This window comes from Blennius ocellaris (assembly GCF_963422515.1).
Source record: "Blennius ocellaris genome assembly, chromosome: 2".
Taxonomy (NCBI): domain Eukaryota; kingdom Metazoa; phylum Chordata; class Actinopteri; order Blenniiformes; family Blenniidae; genus Blennius; species Blennius ocellaris.
In genome coordinates, this window is record NC_137651.1 from 16,290,599 (window position 1) to 16,309,276 (window position 18,678).

The following is an 18,678-nucleotide window of genomic DNA, read 5'->3' on the forward strand; positions in this document are numbered from 1 at the left end:
GTTGTGAAATTACCTGCCTACAGTTCGTAGGCACAGGGAAGATGCACCGACTCCTTAAGGATTCATTCCTCTCTGCACTCACCGGCCACTGCGTGGTCATCTAATTAACAGTCGTCCACCTTCTCAATGATTGAACAACCCAGACGCCTGTTATAACATTTAATGTCTTTTTTTTTTTCTTCCTCTGGTGGTTAGTTTCTCATGAAAGCTCATGATAGAGTAATGGATCTAAGGCTGAATATTACAGGTTATTAATCATTCAAGGAAATGCTGCTACTATATATGAATACCCCCCCCCCCCCCCCCCCAAAAAAAAAGGAGCAAAAAAAAAAAAAAAAAAATCCACTTTTATTTCTAATGTATTAGAGCAAATGACCAAATACTTTTGAACCTATTTCTATATTTTTCCATTGTATATTAGTACACACTAATAAATGAGTAAGGAAAAAAATTGTTAAAAAAAAACATTATTGTTTGTTATTATTATTAATTATTGTTGTTTATTTGTTTCCACCTCTGGGTGAAGGTTAATAAATTAGTTGTTTTTGGCTGATTTTTCTATGCATGTCCATCATCAAAAAGAGACCTGTTACGCACATTTAGAAATTCAAGAAAATATAGTATCAGTGATTGTTTTGTTTTGGGGTGTTTTCTTCTTCCGGTTGCTCAACAGTGTAACATTGTAGCAAGTTTGCATCAAGTGCATATTTTGATTTCCATAGGAAATTCTGATATGTGACAGATGTGCTAAATCTAAACAGCTCTATCCTCTGTTCAGATGATACGATATCTTTTGATTGAAGAATAACACTTTAAATATGCACGATCACTTTTGTTCATTATAGATATAAAACATAATAGATAGGATAAATAATACATATAATGAATTATAATGTATATATTTTTGATTGTCTGCTTTTTGGTTCAGACTTAAATTATTAAGTGGTTTTTAATATTCATGGAACAACTGAACAAACGTCTGCCAATTTTACTTTGAGACCATTTTTCATAAACCCCATTATGCAGTTGTTGAAGCTTATTTAAGTCGTGCTTATTTCCATCAGATCCACGTAAATTGTGTAACTGCTGTGCTGTTTTTCTGTCCTGTATTGCTGCAATGCAAAATACAAAGTTAATGTAAATATGAGAAAATAAAATGACTATTTTATTTGTACGCAGACGTTTGCCCTCATTTTTCCTCGAGCTGATACTTTTACTCTTGTCGACCAGAAGGTGGCGTCATAAGACTCTGCTGAAAGTCCTTCATTTTCCACAAACGGCTTCCTTCTCTGCTCAGGACAAAAGTATATTTTTTCCCATGTGATTGCACTCTACTGCATATTTTAGAGATTAAACTTTTAAATGTATTTGAAGATAAGGATGGGATTAGGCCAAATAAAAAAAAAATAAAAAAAACCCTCATTAATATAAACCTCATTTGTTCTGCTCAAGCACTCTGCTTACCATGAGATCCCTACAGTCCAGTAGTAATCTAGCCTGCCAGCACCTGCCTGTCATCCGTATAAAACCTCACTTGAACTATAAAAATGTCACTTGAACATTATTCAGTCACTTGTAGAGGTGATCCAGAGAAATTCCATGGATGTTTTCTCCGGCAGATTAGTGATCTAAAGAAAGGACCCTCGTTGTTAGAACGTCTGCATTCCAGACCTGAGTGTTGTTTGAGCTCCAGCCAGCTGGAAAGATCATTATCCTTTTCCAACTGAGATGTTCACACTGGCTGGCTCAAAATCCACAGGATGGTATCATATCTGTGGAAACTGCATTTCGTTAGGACGTCCACGAAAGATGATGGCCACGCAGATATTTTGATACATTTTTTTATTGAAAAAAAAAAATGAACACACTGTAACACAATTCCAACAGTTTCGTCAGTGGAAAATGCTTACAATAGTAGAGATGTGGTTGGCAAGTGAACAAAATTGAAGCAGGAAAATATATCACCACCCTTTCACTGCCAGCTCAGCTCACACAGGGGAGCGATTCAGTGCAGACTGGAGGCTGATCAAGGTGAAAGGTGTGAGAGTGATCTATAAACCAAGCTTGTGTAAAGATCTTTTTTCTTTAAACATTAAAGATATTGCAAGAAAATGCACTCAGGTCGTAGTGGAGCAGACACAGGCAAAAAAGGAATGTGTAAAAGAAAAAAGATCATACTTAATATAAGCACGTTGCTGTTTATAGATATTACAAATAAACATGCATTTTTTTTCAGTGGCCCAAGAATGTCTCAAAGGGGTATTTAACTCACATGTTATTGTTCCAACATAAACAAGCGCAGATATTCAGTCCACAAATTGTCTATTGGACTGTGTTCTTGAGGTAACAGTCATGCCAAAATCTACACACACATACGCGCACACAATTTCCTGCCATAATCTCACAAATTAGCTACCCAACGTGATTCCTGACATTATAGCTCGTCACGCATCTTGTCTCCTTTCGGCTTCACCACTCTCCCTATGTACAGGATGGAGTTGGTCTTGTTGTCTTTCACCAGGAAAATGAAGGGGTGATCGACGTAGAAAAGTTTTGGGTTCTTCAGCTTCTCTGTGCCGAAGATGTTGGTATCGAATGGGTTTCCCGCAACATCCAACTCCAGAGCCGACGCGTGGAAGACGTTTGAGAGATACAGGTCCTTCTTTCCGGAGATGTTGGACAGGTCAGCCTTGGATTTGTCCACAGCCTCAGTAAGACCGAGCTCAGCCAGATGTTTCTGAAAGCAGAAAACAGGATTTGGTCAACAAAAGTGGACACTGATTAAGTTTTTTTTCTTCTTCTTTTGTGACTGAACCATCACATTGCTGCCACTTACCTGCAGGTTATGACTGACTTCTACAGAGATTCTGGGTATGGAGATGGCCACTGCTTTGTTCTCCATCTTGCTGACCCAAGTGTCCATCTGCTTCCTTGTCAGGAGCTTCTCCAGGCGATCCAGGGGCTCCAGGTGGTAAGGCATGATGATTATCATGGAGGCCTGCTTCTGGCCGAGAGGCATGTTCAGCGCATAGATTCTGTTCTCCGTGTCATCGTAGATGTCATAAAGACCTGTCAATAGAGTAAAAATCCCATTGTATGACAGTTTAACCATTTTGTGTCCAGATTTGATTTTCAATTTCAAATTTAATCAGGAAAATGATGAGGAACATCTCACCAGTGCGGTGCATCATGGGAACAGCAACTGTGAAAGAGCGAGTTACCAGGAATCCACGTTGGTCAACCATTTTATCATGGAATTTCTCATCCCAGTGAGCTGTTGAGAAAAACAAAATGATAAAAATGAATTCTGTTAAACATGCATATGAACATTTGGAAGAGAGAAAATCCCTACCCTTTGACAATACTGATACTCACGCTTAAAGAACATGGCGTTGACAATCATGGCTCCATCGGGGTTCTGCACATCCTTTGTGATCTCCGGCAGCTTCCCATCAGTCGACTTGGCTGCCCACTCGTTGATGGAGTTCACGGCACTCCTCTTGTCCCGGAAGTTGATCTTTGAATGGTCGTAGTTGTAATGCTTCTTGCTGTTCTTAACAAACTCATCAGCAAAGGAGACAGAGCTGGGGCCATAGAGACGGTTGTTGATCTTCCAGGTGGTGTTACGTTTCTTGGCGTCACTCACCTGGGAAAGAGCAAAAAAAACAAATGTGACTTCTAAGGCTCCAGGTTGAGATTCAGACCCAAGTCAGGATGGTAAATGAGGATGTTGCTCACCTCTGAGAGGAGCTCTGACAGGCCGGCATGCAGATGCTCATCCTTGAGTTTGTCAGCGCTGAGGACAGTTTTTACTTGGGAGGCAGTGGAGGCTTTACCACCGAGAGCTACCATCCCCAGAGAGGACGCCACCACCACAGGAGAGATGACAATGTTCTCCGTGCCTTTTTCCTTGGCCATGTTGTGGTAGAGGCTACATGAAAAAGAAAATAAAAATTCTATATATATGTTTCGTACTCTTGCACCAACAACCTTTCAATCAAAACAGAGAACTCAGTAAAATCAGTACCTTCATGTTAAGAATCTGCTACAATTGTAACACAGACTACATAATTTAAAAAAAACAAACAAACCTAAAGGCCAGGTCGGCACTGTTATCAGCCAGTGTGATGGCATGACTGCTCAACTTCTTGTCCTCTGCAGAGGCCACAACAGCCAGCAGGCAAAGCGCAATCATTTTAGTCATCCACATCCTGATTGTCTTTTGAGGCAGCAGCAGCAGCCTGCAAGGCAGAGACAAAGAGAACAAACAAGGTCGTTTAAACAAAACCATTCAGCAACTATGGAGAGCATAATTGTAGCCACAGATGTGTTCATTTATTTCAATGATAGCATAGAAAGAAAATGCCAGGGAAGAGTCTGTGCTCAGGATTTGAAATTGGAGAGGCAAGGCAGAGTTGGCTCGGCCCACAAAGAAGCTTGGAAACGCCCCCAGGATTGAGGCAGACATTTTCCTTGCCACATCAGCAGTAGCCAGAGGCTCAGCTGTGCACCAAAAGCATCTCTTTCCCTTTAAGTGAAGCTGAAGGTTGAATTTTGATGCCTTTCATTATTTGTGCGTGATCGAGTAATGCAAACTGTTACACAACACACATCTCACAAGATGTCACAAAACGACATTTTTTTCACCCACATCACATGTGATATACATATTCTGTCCGTGGCGGAGAGTCATCTTATGACCCAGGAAAGGGTGTGTGCCAGCATCCGATCAATTGTTCACACAAAGGGCACAAACACATGGCCTTGGGCTGTACTGGCATCCTGTTTCTTTTACAGACAAATGTAGTCTGCATCTACGTATTTGCATGGTTTATGATCAAGCAGAAATCACTTTCATGTTTGGATACCTTCAGATGTTTTGATGTCTGTGATTTTCATTCTGAAAGACAAAAGGTTTATGTAGTGATCACTGTACACCAGACAGTGAAAAATATACATCGGCTCATACAGGTCAAATCCTGTATATGTAGTCTTATTTGTGAAGATTCTCCATGTCGTTTTCCAGTTTTAGAAGACATAATATGAAGTTGCTCACGCTGATCATTCCCTCCAAATCTGATACACAAACCTTTTTCATTGGTTCTGTGGGAGGCAGGGGGGGGAAAAAAACTCCATCCAATCAGATGTGCCACAGTAGACTTACATAAGAGGTGAAGAACAGACTTGAATCTCACACAAATCATGCTAATCCTAGTTTAAAAACTTAGATTTGATTTGGCTGCACATGCAACAGTTGTATATAACTCGAAGAACTGAATGCATTTTAAAAAGCTGGTAAAAGGCAAACTGCAAAGATTACAATCATCATGCTCTAATAAGCTGTAATTTATTTTTAACATAAAATTCTGGGTTTGGAATGATGTCAAATAATCTCTGAAAATCTACTTGTCAGCTCATGAGCAATAACAACAGCATCAGCTTTCAGACAGGTCAAAAATGGAGAAAAGCTGAACTGCTACTTAAAGCCATAAAACAACAACAACAACAACAACAAACCAAACCAGTCCATTCACCCTCTACAATCTTTCCACAAAGAAGACTGTGTTTTAATCCTTACCTGGCGCAGATTTGCAAGGTTTTGCCTCTGAGTGGTGTCCTGGAAAAGTAACTGTGACTTACTTCCTTGCTCTTTATAGCCCCGGAGAGAACTTTCTAGAAGTGGGAATGGGTTATTCAAATGAGGGTGTTTCCCTTTGCTCAGGAAGTTGAGAAGTTGGACATCCCCCCTCTTGACATCACAGGGTGGGATGGAGGCTGGAAGGGCTGAAACTGGATCCTCAGTGCTGGTCTGGGGTCTGTTTCAAAGTATTCTGACCAACACAGGCAGCCCGACAGAATCAGAAAATCTGATTCCTGGTCAGATTTGTTTACAGATTTAGAAGAAATATTCAGGGTCCTATACTACTTGGCTGACTCAATCTTCACACTGGGTTTCATCACATGTAACAACTAATGACTACATGCAGCATTTTATTGTAAATTAGAAAATCTCTCTCTTTGTTTTTTATTGCTGCCTTTAAAAGTTATAGATCATTGCTGTTTTTCCCTTTTTGGTACAAAATACATTGGTTTGGAAACCAACCTTTCTCATAATTCAAAGAAACAGGATATCACGGAATGGGAACATTGCTTCCAAAATTTTAACATTTCATTTGTTGTTGCTTATGTGGCATTATATTGTAAAACTGTGGATGAGTCAGACCTATTCTGAACTTTGCAGCTTAATACAGTAGGGTTCTTTCCTGCCTCATAGAAGCCCTGCCCCCATCACTCCCACCAGAGTGCCACGTATTTCCAACTCAGCAGGTCCTTTCAGGGTTCCTGTAGGATGGGGGGTGTTATGGCAGATTACTGTCATAAAACCTTTTGTGTCCCAGAACTCCTCTTTAAACTTGTATAAGAACATGTTTTAATGCAAAAACGAGATACCCATTCTAGTGGAAATCAGTGCAAAATTGACTTTGGCCGAGTATTTTCCTGTCACAGTTGTGGAATCTCTGTTTTGTGTGTTCTTGAGTGGTTGCAATATTCATCAGGCTTTCTGGAGAGCTTCATGAGGGCACATTGATCAGATTCAGGTTCAGTATGCTTAATGGGAAATTTCTAGAACATGGAGGTGATTGTCCCTGATATCAAAGGCTAATGTACTATTTTCCTTTCACCAGCACAACTGAATAAAGCACATTTGTTCTATAGAAATCTGTGGACATCTAAAATACATTTAGCATCACCATTAGAATTCTATCATAGCCTGCATTTGTATATAAAAGTTGCACAACGTGTGCCCGAAGGTGCTCTCATTCTTTAGTTTATATCTTGTGAAGACCATACAGAAGTCAACAATATGTTTGCATGAATTCTATCAACTATTGACAGACGGGGCCGGTGCAAGTTAAAACTTAGCTCAAAACACACTAAATGATGGTTCCATGTGTTTGCCATGAACTCATCTTTACCAAAAGGAATTCCATCAAAAGTTTAATCTCTTGATCCCTGATCCGTTCCGGCTCTCTGCAAGTTGTCCCAGCATGCCAACTGATGAGTGGCTTCTTTTCGTCTTTTTTTTTTTTCCCCAAGTGACTACTTGGGGGAGGTGTCTCAAGGATTCTGGGTGAAAGTTGAAGGTCTGAAAGGCCTTCATAAAATAAAAAAAACACAATCATAATAAAGTTAATTCTGTCCAACAAGAGGTGTATTCTGATTGCATTGTATATAGTAAATGTCTCAAATATCCTGGGAGACAAGTTAATGTATCCAAGAATTTCTATCCGCACCCCATTCACATATACAGACACACACCACCTTGTTGGCAACCTGAAAAAAGGCCCAGAAGCCACATTTCACACTGAAATTCCTCAGCATGGGCAGACTGACTCCAACAAGTCTGGTCACATCTCTTATTGTCAGCTAAATGTCTTTCATAATAGCTGAGCTTAAAGTGCACATCTAATGTTGGTCATAAGCACAGACATGTTTGACTGAGAAAGCAGGGAAGTGACATTCACATGAAAGCAAGTCATACTTTTAAGTCAATTATTATATTGCAAGGAGCCATTGACATGTACTCCAGTGAAAACAACAAAAACAAAAAACACATCTAAGAACAGTGCTCCATACGAAGACGGTTAGAAAGGTCACTTGAGGTCATCATTATGCTTCACCTAGAAAATCACAAAGAATATATCCTGTTATAATCTTAATGTTAAATATACACCATACATGTACGTGTCAGAGAGAGTACAGGAAAGCTTCTCAAACTGTTCTCAATTAGTTTCAGCCTCATATAAGTGCTACGTGCATTTCGACACAACATTTCACTCACTGTGAAATAAAGGAGCACTTTCACTAAATTAAGGAGCCAGACAGATTCTGATACAAGAGTATAAAGCCTCAGAGGGTGGAGCAAATCTTACATAACTACAGCAGAGTAATGCTATTTGAGGACCAGAGCCCATGCAACATTTCATTACTCTGACATCCAGAAGTTGTAGTTCTTCATTTTCTCTTTCATTCCTGAGTAAACTCTGGTCATTTCAACTCCATGCTATGGGATTTCATCAAGAATGTTCACAAACAGGATTCTGTCTTTTAGTATTGCCAAATAATAGAAATTAATGATTATTATGAGCTTAATGAGCTCTGTAAAGCTAAGCGATCAGATGCATGTCGTAGAAGTGGGGCTTTTTTTTACACAAAGAGGGAAGTCGAGTGATTTTAGTGTCCTACTATCTGTGTTTGTTCCTTAAATAAAATCAGATTAACGTCATCTGCCAACAACCTGTTCTAAACACAGCTGTGTTTTTTTTTTTTTTGTCTGTTGTAAAATACTTTCCACATCGGTTACTGATTCCATTACAGACTCAACTAGTTGGAGAACGTTTGAAGCAGTCCTGGTTTGTTTTTCTTAAAGAGGAAAAAGGGGGCGGATTGCATCGTTCAGACAAAAGACAAGATTCTGTGTTTCTTCCGTCACAAACTAAAAAAAGCAAGACTCCACAAGTGACAAAAAAAAGTTTGTGCACAAAGATCCCTGTGAAGGAAGCAAAAGTCCAGCCTACCATGATGCAATACTGGAGAAAAGTTTCAGTGACGCTGTATGATGCAACTTTAAGTTTCATGCTTTAGGGTACTGACAGGTACTTAATCAGATACAGCTTTTAATCAGTTTGTGCACATTTGGAGTCAAATTGACGATGGCAAACAACAAAGCGATACTTTGGCAATGCAATGTTTTCTAGTTTTTAGATTAGTTTCCGATTAACTATCTCAAACGAAAAACAGCTTTAAGGACCATCGTACACATTTTAGCATCATTCTGCATTTTCCACCACACCTGATGCAATTACAAGCTCACCATCCAGTTTTCACACATTCAGGGGTAATCAATCTTTTTGAAACTGACTTGCTAATTCAATACCAAGTCAATGGTAAATATAATGGTAGGAAAGGTAGGAAACTGATATCTTAGTCGGTAGAGCATGGCAGCAGTGGTGTAATGGTTGGAGCAGCAAACCAGTGTTTTGAGGTTTGCAGGTTTTAATTCAGCACCAACATGTTAACATTGTGGATCACTGAGAAAAGTCCTCGGCTGCCTGCAACTCCTTATGCACGGGTTAAATGCAGAGAACAGACTTTGCTGTACATTGGTTATATGAGTGGTGGACATGCAGAACACTGCTTTTTCAACTCTCTTTGAAACTATCCTGTTATAATAAAGCATTTTTCATTTCCCACAAAGCCTGAAGTCATTCATTTTTATTAGATTTCACAGTGGCCATGGTTCAGTGCATGGTAGCTTTCACCAGTGATGTGTGACAGTGTGCGTCATTGTGTGTCTGCCAGTGGGTGAATGTGACTGGTCCTGTAAAGTGCATTGAAACGTCTGGAGTGATTGAATACAAAATGTAGGCAAAAGGCAATTTACCTTTCTTTTCAAAAGCCCCTCAAAAATTCCCTCATTCCAACACTGACTCAAAAGGAAGGTATACTATACAGCATCTCTGTAACTCAATTAGAATCCATTACTGATTTCTAGGTTAACATAACTGTCGTATTGAACAAAATATTGAAATTATAATTTTTGATCTATAAGCACCACACAAGCCCAAACAGGAGAGGTGACTCATTTTAATAGCAAGCTTAATCGTGGGAGAAAAAAAAGAGCCAAGCAAATGTAAAAGTGTCAGATGAGTCAGCAGCTTTTTCTGTCACAGGAAGAGAGCTTGAGGTAACACCATAAGAATGTATCAATTATTTGGTAAACTTTAAGAGGTTAATAACCTGTTGGGATGAGGTGTTGCTAAACCTTAATGAAGGATATCAACAACATTACATGTTGCTAAAAGACGAGAATTTGAATGGTTAATAATGCTTTTTTTTCTTCTTTTCTTTATCCGTGTGTATTGCTGCAACGAGATGCTATAAACTGCATTTCCCTGCTGTGAACATAGTCTTTCAACATTTTAACAGTTCTTACACGGTTCTATTCTATTCTATTGTATTATTTTCTTTTTGTAGTCTTTCTATTCTATTCTATTCTACAATCAAGGTGCTGACTTTGCATTGTATTTACTACTTATAACCGCTAGATGGCGAAGAAAGCAACAAAATGAAACGCAACTTGCTCCACAAACAAATATAATCTTGAAAAAACAGTTTAGATTTATGGGGAAGGCTACGGAATACGTTTTTATGGGAGAAAAAAAAGAGTAGTTGCTTCCCTCACAGTGAATTTATACAATTTATTCTTATAAAAGGAAAGTGTCTCTTTAAGTATAATAAATATTCCAAACTGACACATGCAATAGTCAAATGGTGGCACCTAACATTGCAGTATTTACCTTGTCTCTTTTAGGACAGTGTTGTATTGGATGAATAATTTTACAGCCACAGTTTTGATTTAAATTGAGATATTTGTAGGTTTTGTAATTATTGCACTTTGTTTCCCTTACAATAAACCTCTGTACAGATCTTACCACTCTGTGAAATGTCAACAAACCTTCAAAGTCAGAACCAGCTGTGGCTTTGACCTTTAGGAGACACAGTCTGATGGCCTGTGTTGTTATTCTCACACACTCGTCAATGTTACGCTTGTCACTGATCTGTCAAGTTCTCCATCCTTTCAAGCATTGCACTTTGCCCTGATCCAGCTTCATCATTTAACAACACCTGCAAAGGAGACTCCCACCAGCCACCCCACTCTTCCTGTCTGTGATCACTGGTTAGCATTTAGATGGGTGGAGTTCAAACAGAGGATCAGCAGAAGAGGGGGCCAACTAATGCTCGCCTGTGGAGAAATGAGTAGGGAAGCCCGGGTCAGGTACATCAAACATGGATATATGTCAATGGAAATCCTGCTGAGAGGATCATTTCCCTTTCCGTCACCACGGGTGCATGCACATGCAGAAGGTGTCAAGGCACGTGCGGCTGCATAATGTCAGATGGGTTCTACAGTTGCAACCCCTAAAAGGAATTATTTTTGTGTAAGATGGATGAAGGGCTGAAAAAACTTTTGCTGATTTGTATCCTATTGCTGCCAGTTCATGACTGTGGCGTTCCAAGCAAGGCTCTTAAGCCCCAACTGTTCACGTTGCACCTCTGCAAAATTAAACATGTGGATCCCCTGGAAATAAAAAAAACAGCCAAAGTGTTTGAAATAAAAGGAACAGCTTGGTAGTGGGGGCAAGAATCATATAAAACAGTGAAACAGACACCAGAAACACTGATATAATTAAATAAATAAACCTAAAATATGGCTTCTGTTGTGTATTATCTGCATTAATTTTTTTCTTCTATGCCAGATGTCTTGTACAGAACCAAGCACAGCTCATCATTCCCATCTTCATCAGATGTACTGTTTCCTTGGTGATGCAATTGAACGGACAGTCCTTTTTTAAAACTGCAACTTCTTCGCTTAGCTCAAGATCAAAATATATACATATGTAGATAAATAAATTAAAAGCAATTGTTCTAAAATTTGTTGGAAAGTTAAAATATTGCACTTAATTGCCAAAAATGTACATATCAGGGACTTGTCACTCTCGCTAACAATTTCACACAGTCTCCAAGCATAATAAATATTGTGATTCATCAGTTCCCAAACACAATATATACTGGGATTCGTCATTCTGCTTTGCGGCAGAAAGACATAAAAATATCTCATTGTTCGTAACTCTTCTAATGGGTAAACAACTCATTCCCATTGAAACTCATGCATTCATGTAACGTATAAAATGTATTGTTTAATGTGTGCAGCTGGTTAGAAACTGGCTGTGATGGCTTAGTTCCAATGTTTAATACATCCACTAATCAATCTTCCATTTTGATCTATACATTTCAGGATTGGGATTGGCCTGGAAAAAACAAAAACATTTGTTGAAGGCAGGCCATCTGTAAATCACAGGATCTCTTTGATATGTTGGCCTAAGATCACCTACCAACCGAATGCTCAAGTGAAAGAGAAAGAGAAATCGTTGGGAAAACGCCATACCACTTTTAAAATGTCAGCATCCTCCATTGGCAATTTAGTTGCATCTCACATTTCATTAGTTGGCTTCACTATTTGCTTTATTTAGCTCATTTGCATGAAGAGCTGAAATCCGCAGACTAATGTTGGAGAAGGTGAATCGGTTTTCATGGATAACATTAGCACAAATCCAGCCTCTTAATATGGCTTTGATGCTAAAACTGCTTTGGTTTCAGGAAGAAGTTATAAGTTCTGCTTGCAATCTATTGTATTGTAATCTGCAGTGATTTTTCAATAAATCATTGCAGATTACAATGTACAATATACAATATAAATTCATATTTTACACAAGGTTACCCTGGTAATGGTTATGGCTGAGGGTTTTTAGCCCATGGGCAGTGTTCGAAACTTCGACCCTTGTGTTTTCCAAGGTTTCACCTTTGGTTCTCTTACACAGCTGGATAAGAAGTGTTGGAGAAGGTTACAGAAATACAGTAGTTCCATGAATAAGATGGACTAGTGTTCTGTCCATACTGTACACTGCCTTCCCCTATAGTCATCTAGGATCTGGAAAAAAGTGGTAAAGTGTTTAGAAAAATTAAATAGGATTGCTATTTCGCTGAATGAAAAAGGGTGAATTATCAATTTTAAGCATATATTATATTTTCTTTCTTTTAAATGTCACTGAGCATCTGCACATTTTACCTAAATACACTCAATGTGATAAAGCTGTCCCTTTCTGACAATCTGATCTGGATGTAATAACCTCTGGTTTACAATACATATATTTAGGTTACATTCAGATGCCCATAGGATTTTTTTTAACTCGGTCAACACGGGTACCATTGGGCACTGAATTGAAAACCCAGTTCAATAATCTACCATAGAATGAATTCACCTAAAGAATTAGAATTAACTAGAATTGTATGGGTTTCAGAATTTATAAGAAATCAGTGAGATTTTGCAGTTTTCATTTGGAGGAGCGCAAATCGTGCAGCGGTCCCGTTGAAAAAACTCCTTTTTCCGACGCGCCCTGAACGCGCCGACCAGGAGTAAAGTCAGCCTGGTGACGCTTTGACTGTACAGGAGGGCTGGAGATACAAAGAGCGACTCTCACTCCTCCCACCATTCAGGACACTGTATCACTCCCCGCCGGTGTGCCTACATGTATCCTCACTCACACGGACACGGGAGGACCGAGGGAGAAGAACCGGCACACCGCCGGACGGACTAACGGTACTTCACTTTCTCTGCTGCTGGACCGAAACCACTGACACCGTCCCGCCGTCCGCTCGGATCGCTCTCCTCTCCGGTGCTTTTCCTTGATAAACTTCAGCTTTTCGGCGTCACAGCAACCTCTAACTTCATATCTTAGACAGCTTGACCTCCACCCCCCCCCCCCCCCCCCCCCCCCCACCTTTTTTTTTGACTGTCGAGGACGGAGAAGTCACTGCTTTTACCGGGCAAAGTGAACAAAGTGCTCCCTGGGCAGGTGAGTGAAACTCCGATCTGTTTCTCGTTTCTTTCGCTTTAAGATGGATTTTTTTTTTTTAATGGAGAAAAAAAAAGGTGAGTGATCGTCGTACCTTAAACACAGGTGTGCCCCCTGGGAAAATACTTCATATTCATCAAAAGATTCCCACAAACCTTCTCTCTTGGGCTGCCCTGAGGGGATTTCAGTCCAATAACTATAACGCCCATGGGTGACCTCCCTCAGCTTCACTGATAATTCTTTATTTGTTTTGGTTTAAACACATGAAAGCAATAACACACAGACTACAGATGTTCAACCCCTCCCACAAACAAACAAAATCTTGACAGTGATGGACGTGTCCGAACAAATACTTGTTACAGTTCAAATGGAACAATGAGTCAAGCATGTGGTTAAAAAGCACCTGACATGAGGAATCCCTGCTTCCCTTAATACATTTTGTATTAGCATTGTTTTTTTTTGTTTTTTTTACAGGCAACAGAGAATCTCAGAAGTATTGTTTTAATAATTTGGTGCCCCCCCCCCCCCCCCCCCCCCCATACCTGATCTCAAGGCATACTGTTCATTGGTGCTCTAATGTACATCCAGAACTGAATCATGGGACACACCCATGATGTTGTAGCCTACGAAACCAAGTGATATCCCTTTGGGAAGATTCATACAACTGAACTGCTGTGACTTTATGTCCGTCATAAAATAAGAAATACATGTTCCCTGCATGGTGCCTGATAGCTGTCTCACTACTCTTCTATCCATGTGCTTAAGAAGGTGTGTATGGTTTTGCTTTTACCCTTTGCATAATTCATGAAGCCATTAAGTTTATTTGGTTCATGATGAATGCTATTCGGATGTTTACGGTTTAGAGGCCTTCCAAGAAAGATGACGTAGACTGTACAATTGCAATTGGTTCAATATGTGCATCAGGGCTTCGGAGGAGGTTTAGTCATCTTCACCATGACCTGTCTTCGGACTGTGGATTTTAAGGTAAACACTATTTTCTTTATGCTTCCGAGGTAGAGTTGAGTTGAAGATGCTCTTCATTTGCGGAGCACATACCATGAATGATTACTTTTGTGGAAAGAATCTGTTTAGTTCCAGTCTCAATAGAAGATGAGTTAAAGCTTTAAAAAGCAAGCCTGGTTCTGTCTATAAATTCAATAAGTAGCCTTGGGGAGGAGTGTGACGAATGCAGTGTTTGTGGACCTCTGCAGCGCTGTCTATGCATTATGGGATTAAACTCGAAGGAATCTTCAGTATTCTGCAGAACTGCGCTCCAGAGCAACGAGCCATATGAAAATGTTTATAGGTCACGGGTCAGAGACTCATCTTGTCTGCCACGTGAATAAACATTATTCTTGAAGTTGTGATTGCTCTCGTTACAGATGAAGGATTGGTGCAAAGGCTAACGTTTTGAGGTTGGCTGGGAAAATGGTGACATAACGTATAGTTTACCGTTCTTTGGTTGGACGAGAGTGTCATTATGTGTGATCCATTTTATATATGATGGTACTTTGCTGTCGAACAGACCTTTTTTTTGAAGAACACTCTTTATTTCAAAAGGTTATTTTAAGAGAATACCAGGTGAATTATGGGAGATATAATAGGTCAGAACAGAGAGGAATACACTCCACTGCACTGTGTTCTCTGCAGTAATCCACTTACTGGTTATTGGTGCTTTAACTCACTGTGTCCAGTAAGTGTATGTTGTATGCTAGATGTTTTTTTTTAAAGGTTCAAGCACATATACTTAAAGGACAGTTGCTATGCTGCTGAGGAGATGTGTGCAGCTGACTATAATTTCCTTTTTAAGTGGAATATTGATCTACTCCTATCTGTATTTTCAATTCCCTGTTTGTACAGCTGCCACTTAATACCTATTTTATGTCTTTGTGCTGTAGCATTAAATGATTTATTCTAAGTGAGGGAAAAAAAAAAACCCCATGCCCAAAAGACATCAACAATACGTAGCGATGTAATGTATGATGTTTATCTTCATACACCAGAAGTGGCACATGTGAATGATCTGTCAGCAGGGCAGACTCATCCAGAAGGAGTGTGAAACTGAAGTTGTGCGAATTACCTGTTATTGTCCACAGCCCTGAAGCTGTGAGGTCATGGCCACTCACCTGGCTCACACACACACACACACACACACACACACACACACACACACACACACACACACACACACACACACACACACACACACACACACACACACACACACACACACACACACACACACACACACACAGGCTCTCATTTTCTATGCCTATCTCAGGCGTTATCCATCCTAAACAAAAAGCACTATAAAGCAATAAAAGTAAGCTCTAATGTTTTGGAGCTTCATCAAAACTTCCAATCACTATGTAGAGTTAAACAAAATGGCTGGCTGCAAGGTTCTATAATTTTTAAATCAACAAGGTAAGAGAACTTACAGTGTGCCACACTGCTATTTAAAAAAAAAAAAATAAAGTTTTTCAGTTGACAGACACATTTCTTGCCATCAATGAACGGTGTGGTTATCTATAATGGAGCGATCGCTAACAGTCGGGAGAGTCGAAATCAGTGCAGAGGAGTGGCATCCTTTCAGTTTATAATAGGAGGCTTGTGAAGTTTAAAATTGAGTGATTTAAAAGAAGAAAAAAAAGTGCCATCTTATTCTAAATAGGGGTTGTCTGAGATGGGCAGTCTTATAATAGAACATTGCTTGACCAGGTGTTTACCAGACGCAGACTGAAATAACCAATGATAGTGCAAACATCGCTCTACCCACAAAGTGCAGAGTGCAGTACACATGCTTTTTTGGCAAGTTTCACAATGATGCAGTCAATTTTCCATTCAGCACCCACAAAATATAAGTAGTCTATTTCGTTTTTCAAATCAGTGGGCGTCTTGTAGGTGTGCAATTAGTTTGCAATTAGTTTGTCTGTCTTCCTAAATCTTGGTTTAAGGTGGTAGTGTGGGCAGTCTTGAGTTCATGTCAAGGAGGTTGTGATCAAAATGCTTACAGTTTCAGTCATTTAAGTGTTTTGAAACTTGTTGTAGGAGAGACTGGTAGCAATTTGAATATGCTATATATATATATATATATATATATATATCACTAGGGATGGAAATCTATTTTCTTCTTGGAGTTATTGGTGGTACTCCACTAGCGGACCAAACAAAGCAAATCCATCCATCTTCTATACAACTTTATTCAAGTTAGGGTTACAGCAGGTGGAGACTCCTGTGTAGACTGTCAGTCCATTCATCACTTCCAGGTCTTAAGACCTGATATTTCTGTGATGGTGTGTGTGTGTATATATATGTATATATATATATACTCTCCAAGAACTTCTATATTTCATCAATGTTGAGAAGAATGAAAATTTGTTGTTTTGGCCAGAACATTTCATATTTCAAAAGAGCCTCAAGTGTGGGACTCCTGGGAAATCCTGGTAGAGAGCTACCAGTATTTCCCTGCTGATAATGTTTCCATATCTTGCATCTTGTCTGGTGGAATTGTTTGTCAAACAATATTTTTTCTTCTCTCACAGCGACACATCCAAGGCTGGCTTGCACCAGCCTTGGATAGTCCAAATACACATCTGGCAGGGTGTTGTTTCCCTCAGCTCAGCGAAGGTCACAGCACTGACAGGTCCCTTCTGTCTCAAAGTTAGTGTTATTTCCAACACATAGAAAGATCATGTGGCCATACAGGCAAGTGTGTCATCCTGTACAATATGACATCTCGGAGCTCTCCACATCGGGCAACTATATATTTTTTTATTATTGCTAAATGGGCAGCTGCTGCTGCTGACAACACTAAAGTACTTTGATAATATTCCAATTTCTCTCTTGTTTAGATTATAGCATTCTTTTTTCCAGAGCTTATTTCTTTTTGTTGAACCCGCAGAGAAACATTGGGGGGGGGGACTTTGCAATTGGAGATCTGTTCAAAACACTCATACAAACCTGGGTGGTGCCCAGTTATGTTGTCAAAGCTGATGTTTCCCTTTGAAGAAAGACAACAATACATTCTGACTAAAAGGATCTCTTTTCCTTTTGTCCAATGGCATTTTCTCACCATCACATCAATCGCTACCATTTTCATGAATTAGGTTTGAAACTTTGCGTTTTTCTGGTACCTTGGGTCACAGTGTATAAATGATCATTGGTATGCAATCTAGAAAGTTTACTGTAATAATGAAGAAACGTTTTCAGAGTATTAAACAATTGGAGGTGAATGGACAATCACCACACTATCCCATTTATTGCCTGTAGAAAATATATAATCTTGCTTTGGTAAAATAATAATTGTGACAGAATTAAATTAGGAGATTTCTTGTTGTTGCTCAGATCCTTCTCTTTGACTGGCTTTTCAGAATCGAGACAGTAGTTCGCAGGAGGACTGAGAAGTGTGATGTCAACTCACAAATGGAGGAGAGGTGCCCTCGTACAGACATACAGATGGCACTTTGATAAAACATACTATATTTTTTTCCACCACCCCCCCTGAGGTGAAAACATTGCGAGACTGGAGAGCCCTGATGGGCCCATGCTAATGAAGTGGTCCATTTGTCCACAACAATGATCTCTGCATGCCACGGATGTCTTTGTCAGCTGTTTGGTTTCGAGGCCACAGTATCAGCAGTGTAACCTCACCTGTGTTTAGCTGCTAACACTACGATATGCAGGCAGACAAGCCTAAAAGGATTCAGACATAATTGCTTCTGCCACAGCCTTATGGCGAAGGCTTTGATGTGGCCTCAATTATCATGATAACATGGCTTTAGTAATGGTTACATCACTTTGAAATACATAAAATGCAAGTTTCAACCTTGCTGTGCAACCCCTCATACTGTGGCTGTGCTGTAAATAGGTGCTTTTATTGCTTGGTGATTTATTGCGGTAGTCATTCTGATAGACCCATGGGCACCCAACCCACTTTATTCGGGATGATTAAGACACGTCTGACTGTTAACGCAGTTGGAGTTCTTGGATGAATACCTGCTGTTTTAGCTTTGTGATAAATTGTGAAATCATGAGAGACAATGTAATATAATCTTTAAATAAAGACATTGACCAAATGAAAATGGGAAAATCAAGTTGTAGATGCACAAAAAAAAAGATTCGACAGATTTCATTGATCTGCTTCATTACCATACTCATGATGAGATATTTTCTGAAGTGGCTTTTTTGATTAACAATTATA

General features: G+C 39.5%; 2 protein-coding genes across 4 annotated transcripts in view; one reads left to right on the forward strand and one right to left on the reverse strand.

Moving 5' to 3' along the window:
* Positions 1 to 1,833: 1,833 nt before the first annotated feature.
* serpinh1b (serpin peptidase inhibitor, clade H (heat shock protein 47), member 1b) lies at positions 1,834 to 5,662 on the reverse strand. 3 transcript variants are annotated; one of them, XM_080504191.1, is made up of 8 exons: positions 5,579 to 5,662; positions 4,869 to 5,103; positions 4,092 to 4,241; positions 3,739 to 3,931; positions 3,376 to 3,646; positions 3,176 to 3,274; positions 2,837 to 3,069; positions 1,834 to 2,737 (listed from the first exon to the last, which is right to left on the reverse strand). In XM_080504191.1, exons 3-8 carry the CDS (start codon positions 4,208 to 4,210, stop codon positions 2,435 to 2,437), a joined length of 1,218 nt encoding a protein of 405 aa, XP_080360317.1. In that variant the 5' UTR covers positions 4,211 to 4,241; positions 4,869 to 5,103; positions 5,579 to 5,662; the 3' UTR covers positions 1,834 to 2,434. The 3 variants fall into 3 exon arrangements, with proteins under 3 accessions (XP_080360317.1, XP_080360318.1, XP_080360316.1); XM_080504192.1 differs by having other exon boundaries at positions 4,869 to 4,900; positions 5,579 to 5,620; XM_080504190.1 differs by having other exon boundaries at positions 4,869 to 5,612.
* Positions 5,663 to 13,409: 7,747 nt separating this feature from the next.
* gdpd5b (glycerophosphodiester phosphodiesterase domain containing 5b) overlaps positions 13,410 to 18,678 on the forward strand; it is a 41,887-nt gene continuing 36,618 nt past the window's right edge. Inside the window, exon 1 of the mRNA XM_080502680.1 lies at positions 13,410 to 13,478. The gene's annotated coding sequence lies outside the window, so the exon portion shown is untranslated. The remainder of the gene's footprint in view (positions 13,479 to 18,678) is intronic.

Bases quoted from the DNA above. Each gene is read 5' to 3' on its own strand.
- serpinh1b (XM_080504191.1), bottom strand. From the start codon at position 4,210: ATGTGGATGACTAAAATGATTGCGCTTTGCCTGCTGGCTGTTGTGGCC. The intron at 3,932-4,091 runs GTTTGTTTGTTT...TTTTTCATGTAG, and splicing joins AGTGCCGACCTGGCCTTTAG to CCTCTACCACAACATGGCCA. The intron at 2,738-2,836 runs GTAAGTGGCAGC...TTCTGCTTTCAG, and splicing joins AAGTCAGTCATAACCTGCAG to AAACATCTGGCTGAGCTCGG.